At 31.5% G+C, this 20,691-nt stretch overlaps 1 protein-coding gene across 3 annotated transcripts in view; it reads right to left on the minus strand.

Annotated features, from left to right (window-relative positions):
- Positions 1–20,691, minus strand: part of DAAM (disheveled-associated activator of morphogenesis-like protein) — a 112,596-nt gene that overhangs the window by 41,854 nt on the left and 50,051 nt on the right. For all 3 annotated transcript variants that reach the window (XM_076417133.1, XM_076417132.1, XM_076417134.1), the window contains exon 3: positions 748–876. In XM_076417133.1, coding sequence (XP_076273248.1) covers positions 748–876 — 129 coding nt within the window. The remainder of the gene's footprint in view (positions 1–747; positions 877–20,691) is intronic.

Genomic DNA, 20,691 nt, shown 5'->3' on the forward strand with positions numbered 1-20,691 from the left:
TTATAGCTAATGTCCAATTTCTTTTGAGAATGGGCAAAATTCATGCTGGCTCGGATCTTTTTTGGATAGCTTAATCATGAAATATTTTTGCAGCGATTATATTAGTGTTTGTAACTTCGGAATTGCCTCCAGTTCGGGCAATAATTCTTGCAGTTTATTTGAGAGCCAGTCTCATTCTTGGAAATTTAAGTGGTTCTATTGAATGAGGAACTGCATACTGGTCACGGAACTAGATATGAAGGCATCCAGGCAGATTTTTGTATTGTTTTCATACATTCATAAATAAGTGGTACATGTTGAGCTATATAAAGAGCAGCCATAATCTACTTTGGACCTGATTATAGATTCCTTAGGTTTTTAATATCAAATATTTATCAATGCAGTATAAGTACTTAATTATATTTAGATTTTTAGCTGACATAAAATAAATATATGCTTGCAATAATTTTGCACACATCTGACAACGGGACGATTTGGACAGGCCCATTCGTTTACGTGTTCGAACTAATCGGACAGCATTGTGTCTCTTTTTAACTAGAATAAAATGAGAAGGAAAATTTTATTTGATTCTAAAACGAATTTACAAATTGCTGTAGGCAATACATTAAACATCTTGATGACGTATGTACAAAATACTATGAATAGATTATATATATGAAAGTGATGAACAGATGGCGAATTAGATTTCATTCACCATTTCACCACAATTACATTTCTTTAAACATTTTTGTGTGTCTCAAAACTTACCACTAATTCGGCAAATTTTGCATCCAGTTCTTCTTGGCATGGCATCGGCTGTGTTGGCGTAATTGCTTGAAGTGTTAAAGTTCCGGTGTTCTCCACCACGCAGTATGTTATTTCGGGCGGTTCATCATCCTGAAATAATATATTTAATATGTAGTTTTCATTGTCTTCAGTATAATATTTTTCTATTATTATATTCTTAATGAGTAGTAGCAGTTCTACTATTAAATAAAGAATACTTTAGGACAATACCAAGAAATTTCTCACCATTTATCCTGTGGAAGTTCAACGAACCTGACGTTATGTCATTTATTATGCATTGTTAATTAAATAAGTATTTTGAAATTGCATATAAGGTTTATGTCGTTTAACTAAGCTGGTAGAAAAACAGTTACATTAGGTAACGAAATTAATTTATTGGTGTTATATTATAAACAATATTATTTTCCCTTCTTCCACTTTTTGACATTTATAATAATCCACATCGATCATCAAGCATAAACTAGAAAACTTTCAGTGTTTATTAGATTAGACTTATAGATTGATCTTACAATAAACATCACATAACCAACAAACTTGGTTCATCTATATATAGTGTGGAAATGAGTTCGAAGTAAATATAATGTAATAATACATAATATAAGATTACGATGACACGTATAAAATATATATGTTATGTTTCGCTTAATTTTTATCACATAATTATGTAGTAAATTTTTTAACTCTGACTGCATAAATTTTAAATTTAAAAATATAGTCAGTTTTTTTATGGCAATCAACACGTATTTATGATAAGACGGTATACATACACCCTTAACATATTTGGAATCACCAGTTACATCTTCATTAATAATTTTAAGTAAATGAAAATGTCTAAAAAGTAATTATAGCCTATGATTATAGCTGCCTCATGTTAAGCTAAAGTGGTATGTTGACAATAATTTATATACATGTACAAAATAAATATTTGTTTATCGGTAAATAGAGGACTAGATACTTTAGTATCTATTTAAGAATTTTACTTTTTTTGTAATTTTCAAGTAATTTGTAAATGGATTCCTTAAACATTGTCCTTTAATTCTAATACATATTTTATTGATATTTTTTAAATATATTTTCTTCCTTATATTTAAATATTTCTTTCTTATATAAGTCTCCTTTTACCAACTATGGGTTTATCTGGACTGGCTCCGAACCACGGTCCTCAGCATTAGCCTAAGTTTAGAAACCGTCCCAGAAGACATCCCGTCTTACACAGCCTGGTTACTGGCGTGACTGAGATCATTTTCCTTGTCGGATTTTACACTCTTGTCTAGAACAATCACAAACATAAATTTACGATCATGTCCCAGCAGGATTCGAACCCGCGGCTATCGCATTTATCACCGCGCCACCAAGCCGGCTTATTATTACTTATTAGTTCTTCACAATAAAGACATAGAAGTCCCTCTGTTCGATCTCTTAGGAAGGAATAGGTAAGTTGGTAGTGACCAATAAGCAGCCTGTTTCATTTTATTTGTAAATTTCTCTTTCCTTACGAAATAGTAAAAAGAAGGGAAAAATAAGTCGTCAAAGCATATTTTCCTCCTCCAGAAGATCCTACTCAAGCTATACCAAGCTCTACATCTTAATACATACAAATAGAGAAAGATCTTTATCACGTAATACAGTTATTATTTGTTGGCCATTTGTAGCAGCACTAGTTTTGCATATAAGCCAGGTTTTAATATGATTTTATGAGATATTGTAAGGTTTAGAGTCTTCTTCCTTGGCAACAGCAGTTGTAAGAATAGTGGAAATAGCAAGCAGACAAAAGAGTTTCTTGTAATCTATGATGTATTGTAACGTCTACTCCTATAGAGGACATCCGTATAGATAACTTCTCAATATGAGAATTCTAAAAGAATTCAAAGGAATAATTTATAAAATGTTAGTGAATTTATATTTTGTTCATTGTAAGAGGCTAATGGCCAATTTCTTTTGAGAATGGGCAAAATTCATAGTGGATCATATCTTCTCTTGATAGCTTAATGATGAACTATTTTGGCAGCGATTATATTAGTGTTTGTAACTTCGGAATTGGCTCCAGTTCGGCCAATAATTCTTGCAGTTTACTTGAGAGCCAGTCTCATTCTTCGAAATGTAAGTGATTCTGTTGAACGAGGAACTGTATACTGGTCACAGAACTAGATATGAAGGCACTCAGAGATCGCACTAGAAAATAGCCCCAAGGCAGATTTTTGTATTGTTTTTAATTCTTCATAAATAAGTGGTACATTGAGCTATATAAAGAGCAGCCATAATATAGTTTGGACCTGATTATAGATTCCCTAGGTCTCTAATATCAAATATTTATCAATGCTAATTTTCTGCAGTATAAGCACTTAATTATATAAAGATTTTTAGCTGACATAAAATGAAATTACTTTTCTCCAGCCTTTTATATGTTTTCTTGTATGTTAAATCTAGTTAATACTGCATACTAGGTATGTATGTTTTATGTTTGATTGAATAGGGAATAATGAGAGTTTCAACATTACTGATGATATATACTGTTTATATGTAATTACTGTATCGTGCTTATTCGTTGACCGATCTGCGAATTTATTTATTGATAACGTCAAAATATAGTTTTCTTATATTTTTTCCATAAAAACCCATATTCTTGTTTAAAAATGAGATCTTTTAGGTTATAATACTTAATTAAATTATTTTTTCGACGTCTAGGTCATAAAATATCAATATTATCATAATCTTTTTCAAGGTTTTTGATTATTTATATATGAGATATTAATACCATTATACATTCGAATAAAATGAGATTAGATATTTTTGAAACCTTAAATTACTTTTTATTTAATTTTAAATATCCATTGTACGATTGAATAAAAAGACAAATATGAGGTTAACAATATCTGCGAGAACAATTGAAAGCGTTCACCTAATAAACACATTCTACGCCTCTTTCACTTTTCAGTGGGCTTGCGTTCCATACCCTTGACTTGGAGTTGAAATGTTATTCTGAATGCAGGACAATGGTTTCGTGAACCAAATATTTCACGAAGCAATCAAGGTCGCCTTCGTCGTCTTCATCTATCGTTATTGTTCAGCACATCCTGTTTTTCAATTATTATCTCAAATAAAATGTAATTTCAACATGTTTAAGGTGTAATACAAGAGGAAGATATGTTACATCATATGCAGAGAACAATACATTGGCAACAAGTTTGGTTATCGTTATTTTATATCATGATCATTGTTTTTTTTATTAAAAAAACAAGAGAAAACTCTCAGAACTTTCAGAAAAAATATTCTATTTCAGAAAAGTTCCACAAAATTTACAAGCATGAGACATGTATCTATAATACAGTATTATATAAATACAGTAAAAACCTGAAATATATATATATATATATATATATATATATATATATATATATATATATATATATATATATATATATATACTTATATATAATATTAGATTTATTAGAATATTAGAATTTTCCTTTTTTTATTAGAATTTTTAGAATTAAATAATTAGAATTAGATTTAGGGTTTAGTGGCTTGAGTGATCAATGTTAGTGTATGGTCCATGACTTTTTGTCACCTGTCTTGATGAGATATCTGGGCAAACAAATGAATGCAGTGATTTTCACAAGTATTTTTGAAATATGCCTTATACTAAACCAAGATCCGAGTGTACAATGAACACATCAACACTTTTCAGCTAATCTCAATCAGTTTTTACCAAGTTAATGATATGGATGATCTAGGAAAGATATAATATATTAATTTTGTCCGTTTTTTTTCGAATCGTCTCTTTCAATGGCAATCGTTTTTTCCAACCCTCTACACAAGCCCTAACCATTTAGTATCACCTTTTTAAGTGTTAACACGATATGTAATGGTTTATAAAACTTCTACAGGCTTTCACTACGATATTATCATCATCCATCACCTTTCTATTTACAACCGTACAAGTATTAAGCTTATTTTGATATCCTAAACGTAAATTTTAAAACTGTTTTATCGTCGATACCTAGTTCTGTACTGTTTTTAGTTTAGTGTAGATGATGTAAATCGGTGTATCTTTCAGTTTAAAGAGTTTCATAGACTTTTTCATCAGTTCTTTTGAAAATAAAGTTAAGCACCTTTTACAATTTTACCTATATCAGGGTAAATTATGGTTGATTATATAAAAAAAGTTTGATAGTTGTAAGTTTAGAGTTAGAACTATATATAGAGAGTAAACTTTTTTTATTACTTAGCTGCATTTCTAAAAACAATGATATTAGTTAAAAATTAATTCAATTATTATTATAATATATTATTACCTATTCCTTCATTAGATGATATTAATGGGTCACACCAAGATACCAAGATGTATAGACTCTCGTGGTGTGGATATAGTCTCACTCTAACGAATAATATGATTTCGCTTTTTTTAGGATCCAAGAATATCAAATTGTAACAGTTTTTTTAGCATTAATATAATTATTAAAAATTAAAATACATTAAAATTATTAATTATTCTACAATAACTTGTAAGATTAAGTGCAATATTCCAAAACCATTAGCTACATATAAATATAAATAAATGAAAATTGAATAATAAATAATGAAATAAAATACTAATAGTATTAAAATGCAAAACATTATAAAATTATAAAGAATTGCAATATTTTTTTCCTTGGCCCAATAAATATTATTTTAAAATATTAATGTTTAGCTACTTAATATATTTCTCTATTCTGTTCTAAATCTAATATCGATGTCAATATTTCAACTTGACACGATTGTCAAGACATTATATTTTAATCTAGACCTATCAACAGATGAATTTGTAAAGAATTTTTTTGTGCGTCCTTAAAAGATCGCTGACGACTTTAATTTCGATCCATTCATACATTATTTAGTAGATTTTACTACTACTGTTTGCTTTCTCTCTCTTTATATTCAGCGGCATACAAACATACACATATGGAGAGGTTCTTCAATAGGTCAACAAATTGCAAATTTAGGTACGTTAAATTTATTTGCGATCCGAATATATTTTCGCTGTTCCCATTTCAACAAATCCGTTTTAATTATCGCTATGATAATTGATCATAAATACTTGAAACTAATTGAATTATTTTTAGAAATAGTTGAAAATATTAGCTAACCCGTCACGTTGGTATAGCATTTATATTTTGTTAAAATAATACAATTTTATTTTCTAATATATTATCTTCATATTGTTTTATAATAATATATTAAATTGTGAAATGCTATATTCGAAATTAAAAATATTAATATAACTCAATCATCTGATAAGCATCATAAAACATATTTATATATGTCATATACGTTGAATTGTTTCATAACGATTTTCGGAAACTATGGCGGAATTTCGTTGGTACAACATAGAACTTGCCTTTACAATATACGGGTTGCACATTGACATAGATCTCTTCAAATAACTCTATAAAATAAATTAACTGGTAAATGAGTACATAGTCATTCTATTTATATATTAGTTTAATTTTTTATATGAAATATATCATTAGAGATGTAGTAGTTCACCAAGGTTTTTAACAATGGTTGTTATGAATAATTTTATTTATGAATTAAGATGCACATTTTTCACTTAATTGTGAAAATTGGTACAATATATATTAAACAAAATATGTTCGATCATTTTTTATAACATTTTAGCATCAAAATATGGCCATACCGTGTGAGAATCATCAAATAATCGATCTTTTTTATACATTTCCAGCGTTTCTAAACCGTGCTCTATCGATTTGAATAAGTGATAAGCAGAAGGTGCTACCTATGCTGAGTACGCTAGGTGCGACAGCTGCAACGATTCCAACTGCAAGAACTGTATTCTCTACACCTTTTGCAACTTGTGGTCAAGCGTTGTCATGAAAGAAGATGACTATTGAATTTGGGTCTTTCGTAACACTAGAGCTTACTGACTGGAATAAAAAAACTGTTATTTTATGCAAAGAAATATAATAAAAGCCAATTTAAGAGTTAGGTTGTTTAACACTTGACACCTCGTATTTTCACTTGACACTTGATATATAATATAAATTCAGAAGTACAGCAATATTAAGTAGTAGAAGAACATTACATAAACATTCAGTAATAAATATTAATTGAAAGATGAAGAGAAGAACACAAATACCCAGATCAAAAAGTAGAAGATCAATCAGAATCAAAGTTATCGTTCTGTAACGTAATATGTCTTAGTTCTTCAAAGTTATTTTTAATTACATTTTAATCGTGATGAAGAAATTTCAAAAGTAATTGTCGTTTATTGGAAAATGTTGTTGAATATTTATGAAGTGTGTAAAACAATGATATTTTGAAAAAAAAATTAATCATGAATATTATTTTGTCATCATGAATGATTTTAAGATTGCTCTACATTTCCAATTAATTACATCTTGTAATTCCATTTTCTTTAGCCATCTCCTTTCTCTCTCTATCGTAGTGCATTTCGCAAGCAGTTGTATATGGACTGATGCCTTTTTTATTCGCGTATTATATAACCTGTTCATATCCATTTCTGTACGTTCGCTCATTTGATGTCAAAATACACCTTTATCTGTTCTTTAATTTAGAAGCTTCCTTCTCCGTCCTTTATTGTAATAGGCAGCCAGGCATTCATCAATAAATCTTGGGGGCCCTTTATATTCTCTTATTGTGTGGTAAGTGGTTTCATCCTTTAACTGAGTAGTATATATATATATATATATATATATATATATATATATATATATATATATATATATATATATATATATATATATATATATATATATATATATATGTTCCAATATTATGAATAATGTTCCATAAAAAAGTAATTATTATATTACTAAAATAAAAGCAAGTTAAAATAAAAAATTACGTCTTTATATGTTAAAGTATGTGAAATACTTTTCACTTTTGTTTTTGATTTTGTAATTAAAGTTGATTGAATAAAAAGCAGATTCTGATATAAGATTGGTTGTAATTAATTGCAGAATTGTGTTAGGATAAAAGGATTCATAATAGAAGGGATAAGCATTTTCGTTTTATTGGTTTTATGTATCTAATGTTATTAAAGGATATATTTATTGCATCCATTTGGTAAATGCGAACACGAATACAAATATTCCTTACACCACTCCAAGTCACATTAATGATATGGAAACAAATTTATATATAATAATAATAAAATTACTTTAAATGTAAATTATTTATTTGATATAATTAATATGATTACAGAACACAGAAAATCAAACCATTTGATCTTGAGTAATGTAGTGCGTTTAACATAAAAACAGCTTAAACATAAACATAACACCTAAACATTATTACACCAGAGATTACGATAGGGCTGATGACCTCGATTTATTTTATTGTATACACAAATTACTATAAGATTTGGGTGTTAGTGTAATGAACTTATAACGTCAGGATTTGGCGGGAACTCGATATTTTGCCTTCAAAGTGATATAGGATTTAAAAACAGACTAGCCGGCTTGGTTGGTGCACTGGTAGAGGCGATAGGGCGGGCCTCTTACTGTTGCGATAGTCGCGGCTTCGAATCCCGCTGGGTTATGGTCGTAAAATTGTGTTTGTTATTGTTTAATATTTGTGATTGTCCTAAACAAGAGTGTAAAATCCGACAAGGAATTTACAAATATATATATATATATATATATATATATATATATATATATATATATATATATATATATATATATATATATATATATATATATATATATGTTGAAAAAAGCCAAAGCATTCACTCTGAAAACAAACGCTTGGTTGTTTGAGAGAAGAGCCAACTACAGTCAAAGAATATTTAGTAAGAGTGTAAAAGGTAAAAGAAGCCTAAAAGTTGCAAGGTATGGAAGTGAAATTTGATTCCATTCAATGTTACTATTGAATATTTTCAAAAGGAAGCACATAAAAGTACAGGAACATAAGAAACTAAATATTAATTAAGAATAATACAATAAAAGAGAAATCAAGTGAATGAGAAATATAATCCATATATAGATAGTGAAAAAAGGAAATACAATTGTACAGGAATTCTCTGTAAAAACAGAAATGGAGAATTAATTAAAAATGATATTAGAACCGCAAATTGGACGTAGGTTAAAAAATGTCAGGAAATTGGACGAAGACCTGTCTATAATGTGAATTAGAAAATTAGAAAAATATATAAAATATATAAAATAAAGATGAGATATCAGAAATTAATAATAGATGGACAGATGTGGGCATAGAATACGAAAATGGAAGGACTGGAAAGAGACGCCAGGATTCAAAAGGAGGACATGAATTTAAAAATAAATGATATTAAAAAAAATTGAAGGGGATATATTGGGAGTGGGAATTAAGATGACGGTGAATAAAAGAGGAAAAACGTAAATAAAGGATAATAAAAATAAGCTCAGCAAGGTGAAGGGACGAAGGAGGGAAAACGACATAAATTTGGCAAAAATACCCACGAGGAAAAGGAAATAGTGGAAGTAGCAATCAATATTGTTATCAATAACTTAAACAAAATAAAAATGATCTGGCATCTAAAAAAAGGAGTAACAGATATACGATTATCTACAGTGGAATAGTTAAAAGCAAGATACATAAGCAGGTGTAGGCGGTATAATATGTAAACAACTGGAACAAAAAATGGAAAATTTATACAAAAAGTACAACAATAGTTTATACTCTAGGTCAAGGTGATACAATTATTACAGAAGAAAAGTTCTGGAAGTACCTAACACACATAACTAATGAACCTGAAAGAAAACTAAACATTCTAGGAGATTTCAAAAGTAGATTAGGAAGAGTGGATGGTACAGACAATGTTTGCAATGGAAAAAGACTGCTTGGTTTTTGCACTACCCATAACACTACTCCACCTAGTGGTACAATAAGTGTTTTTTAACCGAGTTCGAAAAAGGAGGAGATTCTATATTCGGCTGTATATATAAATCTTTTTAAATGTGTGTTCGCCAATTCTATTGTATCTCTGTCAATTATGGAATTGTGCGCTGACGTGACAGAAAATCGGAAGTCGTTCTGCCATTCAGTTGAGCCTGTTAGACCTCACTTTGAAATCGGTGCCGAAAAATGATAATATAATTTTGTGACATATACAAAAAATTAAATTACCAACAAGACAAATCTAAATTAATATAACTGTTTGGGTTTGGCACCGATTTCAAAGTAGTCAGTTGGTAGTAGCTAAAATAATATTGTAAAAAGATAAATATGTTTAGGCAGATATTAAGCTAAATTGTGTGTATATAGTAGAATATAAAGTACGTGTAGTAGATAGGTTAAATAAGAATTTTGTTTATATTTATGTAGTTATTACAACAATTGTTATGTACATATTTTATTCTAAAATGTTTTATTTTGTGTTAAAAAAAGTTCCTTATTTATTTTTTAAAGTCGGTTCAATTTTTTTTGTTAAAAATATTTTATTTGTTTATATGTACAATTTAGACTCAACAACAACTAAATTAATTTATATACGTAATAGTTAAGTCTCAAATGTGATGGGATAATAAAATAGTAATGGAAATTCTGTCGATCCATTATCTATTATTTTAATTACCGATGAGGTGATCCTAGTTATCTAATAAAGTTTTGTTAATTACACGGCATCGTTTGTCGAGATTTTCTCTAGAAAAATGCAGAAGCTGTTCGAGCAAAAAAACAAACCGACATCTATTAATCAAAGGATAGTGTCAGAATTCCAATTACGCCATCTCTGTTGCGAAACGCGAAATAATAATACGATAAACGATCACGGCATGGGCCATATACCGTCGAAGATCCGGATGCTGGGATCTATGCGATCGACAACAAGAATTAACTTTCGTTTTTAACGGCGATCATTATTTAAAGGAACCAACCAGCTCGGTCAAAACAGCCAAGATAATCTAAGGTTCCGTTTGGTTTTGTTGGGCTCTGTCGTAACTAATTTATGTTTCTCGTTTGCCTAATAAAAACTACTTGCGGTCGAACGTAGAAAGTAAAGTAGGAATTATCCGTTTCATTTCTTCCTATTTACTATTACCACTGATGCGTTGTAAATATGTTGTTTCTGTCAGATTCCGAATATTTTAAAAAAAAACGGTTTTTTGTTTTTCACCATATCCTCTCCAATATTTTTTTGTTATTCTTGTATGAACCTCATTGTTTTTTACTTTAGTTTTTCATGTTTAAAGTAAGATCGACGCCTAACCTGGAAGAAGCACATACTCTCTAAACGGAAACAACTAGGACTAAAATTATATCAAATGTATTGGCTCATTGGGCGCAAATCCAAGTTATCATTAGATAACAAGGTATTGCTGTATGAGTCTATACTCAAGCCCATTTGGACATATGGAATTCAACTATGGGGTACCGCTAGCAAATCTAATATATCCATCATTCAACGGTTCCAAAATAAGGTGTTGCGTGCCATTGTTGATGCTCCGTACTATATTTCAAATAAAGTGATACAACGCGATATTCCTCTAGAACCTATAACGAGTGTAATCCAACGTGTTTGTGTGAAGTACTTCGAAAGAGTGTCAGTGCATCCTAATGTACTCGCTAACCAGCTAAATATGCGACGTGATAGTGAAGTGCGTAGACTAAAACGTTTAACACCACCTGATCTGATTACTGGACATATGTAGAGTTTAGAATAAGCATTAGAATAAAACTAATTAATTAAGATAATATTTTATACAGAAGATTGCTTAATGAAGTGATTTTCTACATGCCATGTATATATAATATAAACGGAAGAAATACTTATTGCAAATAGGGCAGATTGTGGACTCACGAAGAGTAATAAAAAAAAATGTTTAAAGTTACCCTCGCCAAATAGGATATATCTGGTGTTTAATGTGGATTTCGACAACAGGGTCTGAGGATAATTATAACCATAATATTCCAATTCAAAAACCATTCCAAATTTGCTTCCATAAATTGTACATCGGTGGCTAAACATTTGTCTTATCATTAAATAATAACGAAAACAGGTTATGTATTTTTCTAAACTTGTTCTTCTTTATGAACTCCTTTTTAAGTAATCGTTAAAAAAAATATTTCATTATTTTTATATATTTTCATAATTCATTATATTCATTACATTTCAATCCTAATTATACATAATATCAGTTGAAACATTTTTAATTCGAATTCTAAACTAGCTTTTGAGTTGTCTATTCTAGTCTAGAAACTTGAAAATATCGTTCTTTTCCATGTTATCAAAGTTTAAGCTTTTAGTAATATACACTTAACGTGGACTCCGAACCACGGTCCTCGGTATTAAGAGTACCAATTGGCGAGTGACCAACTTAGAAATCATCCCAGAAGACATCCGGTCTTACCCAGCCTGTTTGCTGGCCTGACTGGGACTACTTTCCTTGTAGGATTTTACACTCTTGCCTACGACAATCACAAAGATAAATTTACAACCATGCCCCAGCAGGATTCGAACCCGCGACTATCGCAACAGTAGGTGAACCGTCCTGTCGCCTTTACCACTGCGCCAACCAAACCGGTAAATAGAATTCTTAAAACACTTGCCATATCGAACTGCTTAAATATTGAGTTTTTATAGTTTGCCATACAAGAAAAGAAGTATTTTTTGTACCATATTATGAGTATCTACTGGAAAATGTGGAGAAATCTATACTTGGGCGATCTCAAGTGCCAAAAGTCATGGATTAGTCCAGGAGAACTATCAATAATATCAATAAATTCAAGCGGCATATTCATGGGATGAAAAATATTGTACATATAGCGAGATCAGCAAGGTATAGTGTATGTTATTAAAACTGAATGAAGCGTTTAATCTCACTGCATATGTCTACGGATTTCTATTAAACAAATTGAACGATGAATTTGTGAAAAAAATATCAGCAATAGTCAGTAATATACATACTCAACCTCTTGCATGACAACGATTATTCACTTAACCAGAGTTGTGAAGGATTTACTGTTAAATGCTGAAGAAATGCTAAAATGAATCGGTTATTCTTTCGATACGGTGTCGCCATATTACCAAAATGAATTACTTGTAGAAAAAATTGATATTTTTATTAAAATATATATTCAGCTATTTCGTCTCAGTAAATGCCTTTATCACGTGAAAAAATTACGAGAGTATATGCAAGCATATAATAGTATAAATGTCAAGCATTTGGTTTTCTTGTCTATCTAAAAGTATTTAATACGCTTCGATGTATTCACATGACTTGCTTTCAGCAACTGTTTCGTACTTCTATATCAATGATGGCCTGCCATTTTACGGACATTGCCAAAAGTGAGGGCTTCATAAAGAATGTAATAAAATTGCAAAAGCCGGCTTGGTTGGCGCAGTGGTAAAGGCGACAGGAGGGTTCACGTACTGTTGCAATAGTGGCGGGTTCGAATCCTGCTGGTACGAGTATTTGTGATTGTCCTAGGCAAGAGTGTAAAATCCGACAAGGGAAATGATCCCAGTCACGACAGTATCTAGGCTGGGTAAGTCCGGATGAATTCACTATGATGGTCACTCGCTAGTCGGTAGGTTTCATGTCGAGGACCGTGGCTCAGAGCCCACGTTAAACAGTAGGTCCAGTCCAGATAAACCATCGTTGGTAAAAAGGAGACTTTAGAATATAAAAATGCAGAATTAAGTGAAAATTTCGGATACAATTGCGAAATATTTCCAAGTAGAATTAAAATTTAACTGACTGAACAAACAATCAATGGAGCAGAACAGAAAATATCTAGGAAAAGTCACTATTTAGTTTTGAGATTCGGTCACGTATTATACACGTGCTGCTATTGTTCTCACCTCACCTGAGATGACAGGTTGTGAGATAAGGTGAAATATTTGAGTCCCTAAGGAATGCGATAATTCAATTTCGATGTGACCTACAGAGCCTATGAAAAAAAGTTGATCTTAAAACTTTGGGTACATTTCCCATATCCATATCGATCTTCCAAGTAAGCTAAGAATACTACTAACACGTTTGTACTAGGATTCTTTATTTATTTGTACAGGTATGAGATGAATAACGAAAATAGCAAAAAACGATAAAACTATTCTAAAAATTATGATTCTAACAATATGACATGAGAGTAAAAAAATACCTAATTCTAAACCGTAAGTAACTTACGTGTTTACTACATTATGCATTATTGAATAATAGGGGGTTGAGCATGATAAATGTTAAGATAATAATTATTATTTAGTACTATTCTTTTTATACTTGTTAAATGTAGCTTAGTAATTTCTTTACCCTGATTTTATTCACTTTAACAGTTCTGAACATAACTGAACTGAACATTTAACAAATAAATAAATATTATTAGGAAGACCTGTTGAAAAAATTCTAAATTAACAGCCCCAAGTAAAGATGAAACATAATTTGTATTTGCAATTAAACGCATATAAAACCATTAATTTAAATCAAGAGCTTGCCATATATCAGAAACAATTATCAGTAATCTAGCTAGAGCTAATGGAAGAATTAAAAGAAGAATCTGTGTGCATAATGGAAAGAAACATATTAGAATGTGACTTTAAAAATAATTAAAAATATTTCTTTCATGGTCAATTCACTGTATACAATGCTTGAGCCTATTGCTATAGTCTTGGATTAGAATAAGAAGTTAATAAGTGGTAGGGACCAGGTTCTTCAACTCAACCAGTTATGTTCGAAAATCGACTAAGAAAGTAAACTGATAGACTAGAAATAATTAAAGCTGATTAAGCTAGAGCTAATTAAATATTCTAGTATATATAATTACAGAGAAATAATTTTAAGTTATTGGATTTAATTCAAAAACCAACTAGAGAACTGTGCTGTGACTTCACTCGTTTATGCAACAACACTGTATAATAACTTAAAACGCGGAAAATTATTAGATAACTTAATATTTTGTTACATAAAATTATATATTATGAATGTAGTAACATATATGCATTTAACCTATAAACCCAACAAGTAAGGAAATTATATATTAATTATATAACATAGTCGGTATTAATACAAGTTAGCCATAACATAAAAACAACAGCTGTTTTATAAAAACCTTACGAATTTTTGATTAGATTTTAAGCGTGTCCGACTTATATAGAAACACCATTCTTAGTTTGTTAAAAGAAATAGAGAGAATATCATAACAACAGCAATAGAATACAAAAAAAATTGAAGTTTATGTTAAATTCATTTATAAAACGTTAAAATTCAATTTCCTTTTATCATGGTATGCAAATAATTGTTAAATTAACTGCTAGTAAAACAAAAGTAAAAGTATGTAATTAATCTGGGAGAAAGTTATAGTAGGTAATGTACTAAAAACGATATAGATAAGCTTACTACTAACAGAAAAAATATATGTTCTTTGATTATGATAGTAAACAAAATTAGCATAAAACTTATGACATTTGAAACAACCCACGAGAAATAGTATACATTCATTTTTAAGTTAGTATTAGTTTAGTATGTAGAATTTAGTCATATACGGCTGGACATATACTATACTAATAGTAAAAAATAATATTAGTAAATTTGCATATTGCAATATAGAGTAATATTGCATAACAATAACGTGTTTAGATGACTGAATAGGTTTGCATTGAAAAATGTGTTAAAATAGATGATCAATGTTAGTATTAGTTAACAATGTGTTATTAATTAATATTAAAATTAGAACGTTATAGTAATTTTAATATCTACCTATATATTATTTCTATGTTAATATAATCTCGGTATTGAGGTACTTTATAACAGGTCAATTGAAAAGTCTCCGGCCTGACACATAGATGGCGCTACTAGAATTAAATCTGTGGCGGCTTAGATAACCAGCCATACTGTACAACGCGCAAAGCCCAAAAATAAAACCGACAACAGCGAAGGGTATTTCTTCTTCTTATACTTTACACTGGCCGATTGTCAACTGGTGTAATTGATAGCATCGCATTCGGCCAGGTATAAATCCAAATTGCAACCCTCGAAAACCCCTCTTTCTCATTTTCCCGCTGTCAGAAGAAGTACCCCTTGTGTCGTGTCGGACCATTTTCTGTAAATAAACAACTCCACGTGGTCCTTGTTTTTTTTTACTAAGTTATTGTGTGGGTTGCACCGCATAGAACTCACAAATTGGTGACCCCAACGAACATTCCTACAATTGGTGACCCCGACGTGATCAAAGTGCTTAACAGGTAAATCAGCTCAACATAAGCCACTCGACAGCTGCTTGACACGTGCATGGAAAGACAGCACGAGGAATGGAACCTATCAACAGCACATGGTCGACGACATTCCACGAGACTAGCCTGATGGACGAAAATCACAGAAGCCCATCAAGTATAACATCAACACATGAACACCCTTGCATCACGAAAGCGGACACGTAAGGCACCACACTTATAGGTACCATCAAACAAAGCTAAACGCCCCAAGACGAACGACGTCCTGCTACAAATTCGATGGCAGCTGATCCCGTAAAACTCCTCGCTCAGGTTGGGATCCCCATCTCATCAGCAGTCCCTGTACGTTTGTTTGCGTATTTGCGGGTGCACTCTGGAACCTGCACCACATAAAGGTAAGTTCCACGGCAGTTCCACTAGGAGGGGAGTTATGTGGCGACCGCCACGGCCCTTTAGGCCACCACGAATTCACCAACAACAAGTACAAAGGTTGGCAACGCCGGTGGATTGGTACCATGTAGTTCTAGGCTATAAAGGACCATCACGACGACGTCTCGCCCTCTTTTCTTTTCTCCATCCCCTTGTAACAGTACCACTTCCACAGCGCTACCGCACTTCCTCTACATAACCTGATATCCTGTCAATTCTCCTGTCGATCACATGTATAATTTAATATGAAAATAAACAGTATTTCTTCAACCAGTGGTTTCAGTTCTCGTGCAAATTCCTTCCAAAAATAGTCGTGAGTGTTCCGACAAATAATCGCAGCGGTAGCCACAAATTTCGACCGACTGACCGACCCGACGAACATTCCTACAAATCCACATGCTTTTTAGTTAGCCCTAACCCTCAAAAGATGCGTATATAAATTTGACAGCTGTCGGATCAGTGAGTGAAACAACTTTGTTATTGTGAAAAAAATGGATAAAAAGGAATTTCGCGTGTTGACAAAATATTTCTTTTTGAAAGGAAAAAATACAGTTGAAACTTGGTTTGATGCCGAGTTTCCGAACACTGTCCCAGGAAAATCAACCATCAGGAATTGGTATGCTAAGTTTAGACGTGGTGAAATTAGTATCGAAGATAGTGAACCCAACCCAGTGACCGACCAAAAGGGGTAGTTACCGACGAAAATATTAAAGAAATCCAGAAAATAATCTTAATTGGCCATAAATTGAAATTGAATGAATAAAAAAAAAGAAAAGATATCTCTAAGTTGATATCTCTAAAGATATCAACTGAACACACGTTATAAAGAATTCCACGTGGTCCTTGTTTTTTTTACTAAGTTATTGTGTGGGTTGCATCACATAGAACCCACAAATTGTTGACCCCGACGAACATTCCTATAATTGGTGATCCCGACGTGATCAAAGTGTTTAACAGGTAAATCAGCTCAACATAAGCTACTCGATAGGTACTTGACATATGCATGGAAGGACAGCACGAGGAATGGAACCCATCAATATCACATGGTCAACGACATCCCACGGGACTAGCCTGATGACGTATACTGTTCTGTTATTCAGGAATATTTGGCGATGAGAAAGCTCTGAGTTGATGATTCGGAGCAGTGTTTGAAGATGATCAAGCGTAATAAACCTGAGTTTTTGCGTCAATATGTAACAATGGATGAAACGTGGCTCCATCATTTCATTCCGAAGTCCAGTCGATAGTCATCTGAGTGGACTGTCCACGATGAACTCGCTCCAAAGAATGAGAAAATGCAATGGCTGAGATTGAGATGCGCATGGAATAATTTTCATTGACTACCTTGTAACAGGAAGGACCATCAACAGCAACTATTACATTATTGCGTTATTGGACCGTTTTAAGGACGAAATCGCCGAAAAACGACAGCATTTGAAGAAGAAAAATGTGCTGCTTCACCAAGACAATGCACCGTATCACAAGTCAGTGAAAATGATGGCAAAAATCCATGAATTTGGCTTTGAATTGCTTTCTCATCAACCCTATTCTCCAGATCTGGTGCCCAGCGACTATTTCCTGTTCTCAGATCGCAAAAAAATGCTCGCTGGAAAGAAATTTTCGTCGAATGAAGAGCTGATCGCCGGAACTGAGGCCTATTTTGAAGCAAAGGACAAATCGTACTACAAAACATGAAATGAAATGAAAATAATAAAAACTAATTTTGCCAAAAAATGTGTTTTACTATGGTAGGCCGGGGATTTTTCAATTGACCTGTTATATTGAGGTACTTTTTATCCACGTTCGGTATGCAGAGGTACCTTTAATATTTAATAATTTTAAGGAACCTCCTGTAGTTTCGTCGAAATATACTAGAACTGGATCATACCTAGATAACGCATAGAGAAAAATCCTATAGAATCAGGTTTTGCGTCTTTATATGTAAAGATGCTTTTATTTATGTTTTATGGTATATACATCAATGGGCAATATTTTTTTCTTATATGATTCAAAGTAGTTCGGATGCCCTATTACAAAATTTGCAAATGTTATTTCAATACTTTTGGCAATGGAGCAATTCTGAATATTTAAATGAACTACAAACAAGTGTAAAATGGTATATAGAAAGGAATGATATTAGAAGTGTTAAGATAGGTACAAAATATACTTCCCTTAGAGTGGAGTATGGGGAGAAAGTGTGGAATAGTCTACGCTATAGACGCTAAATCCAGATAGTGGTGTTTGTAAAATTTGTAAATATTCGGATGGACATTATTTTATTTTGAAAGACCTCCTTTCAAGTGCGGCATTTATATGTAAAAACTAGCGTTGGGAGCTATCGACTGAAAATAGCCGAAACAGTCGATAATCGCAAAAGAGTCGATAGTCAATAAACTAGCGACTGAAAATTGTGGAAACAGTCGATAGTTATAAAACTAGAAAATACTAATTACTATTTTCAGTCAAATGCACGGTTCGACTGTTTTTTTCAGCTCGTGATGTCAGACGAAGGTGTATGAATCCTTTCCTGTATAAATTGTGTAATTGTGAGAAGTAATTAATAATAAATCTGAAATTATTATCTGAAAAACATCTATTTCTTATTCAAAAAACAAGGCGTCTATGGCTCATATACTTTGATGATACTTTTCTGATATAGACGTATGAGGAATACATTCAAAGCTCAAATTTACGTTGGAAATAGAGAATGAATGCAGGGTGATTTGATGAGGAAAAAATTATGTAGGTTTTTCGAACTTTAATGATATAAGCGCCGTTTTGATCGATGACACTGTAGAGCTTAAGAACTAGAACCTGAGATTTCTATGGAAAAAGGGATTTAAACTATTGAAAGAGTTCTGGCCAGACTGGAGCAGAATAGGCTTGGTTATAACTCATCATAACTTTCCAGTCAATCTCCCTCGCCTGTTTTTCACTTGCCTTTTTCAGTCATTCAATTGCTTCAATCACATTAGTTCTGGATATCAGAGAGTCGAATTAATGACCTGGAATATTTTGCATCATATTCTTGGCGTCACGGGTCTGCAGCGAGTGTGAAGCTTCTTCACCCCATTACATTAAACGGTATATAGAACTCAAGTATCAAGCTCTTCTCGATATTTCACTTAAGAACTGATCACTATATACGCCACACAATATTTTGTGACCCTGCGCTGAATTTTTCACTTTTCGGAAATAAAAGCAAAAATATGACGAACAATATCTTTTTGAAGCCTAATTTGCAAAGAATAATAATATAAGAGTAATAAGTGAATAATTACACTATCTTTATATTTGGTACATGAAACGTTACATTTGAAAGTATTTATAGTATGGCTTCGGAGAATAAAAAAACTTAATCAAAAAATTTTATCAGATAAAGATTTGGTCAGAGTCAAAATATTTATCTATATGTTATAGCGTATAAGTGACCCTTTGGTTCTTTTTAAAGGTAATATACACATGCTTTGAATCGTTAAAAATTGTATTAAACTTGGATTCCTTATTAAGAACCAAACAAAATGGTTGGTAATTGATAAGAAACAGGGGAAAAGAAGCGTTAAGGAATACTAAAAAATATTAAAAATAAAATATACAAAAGATGTTCTCGGTTATATATTGACTTTATTAAAAATTCTGCATTATTGGAACTAGAAGAAAAACATCAACTCTACCTGTAAACCATTAGAAAGATTTTTTTGGGAAGTGACGATACATCCACCATATAGTTCAAACATAACATTCTCTAACTATTACTTATTTCGATATCGGCGAAATTCTTTTAATAGAATTTTATTTACAAGAAACCGTCTAGATTAAATTCAAAACTAGAAGACCTTATATATCTTAGGATTAAGAATATTAATTTACAATAATTTATAGTTTAATATATTTTTTTAAATTTTATTAAATACAACTTAAATTAAATGGCTTGGTACAAACTTAATTTACAAATTAATTTATTGCTACCGTTCTGATGTACTTGAATCAACACACAAGCAAAGCGAGTACAGGATAAATACAGCATGTAGTTCTCAAACTGAAATAAAATTAAATTACTTAAACTAACGTTAAGTTGGGATGGTAGTGTAGGGTAGATATAAGAATGGTTCGAACACTAACCTGGGGAACTCCAGCCGAAATAGGTTGAAAAGTTTTAAGAATGCCCGTTCATGCGGAACTCTAAATTTTCTTTCGAAAATATGTGCCTTGTTGATCAGTTCCAAATGCCATATTCAGTCAAAATTTTAGAGGTTATTATTGAAGGGCGGTATTATAATTACTAATAATATAGATATAATTATTTA

Source organism: Rhynchophorus ferrugineus, unplaced genomic scaffold (genome assembly GCF_030347505.1).
Source record: "Rhynchophorus ferrugineus isolate W39M unplaced genomic scaffold, kcgeb_rfMv2 rfM11, whole genome shotgun sequence".
NCBI classification, from domain to species: Eukaryota; Metazoa; Arthropoda; class Insecta; order Coleoptera; family Curculionidae; genus Rhynchophorus; species Rhynchophorus ferrugineus.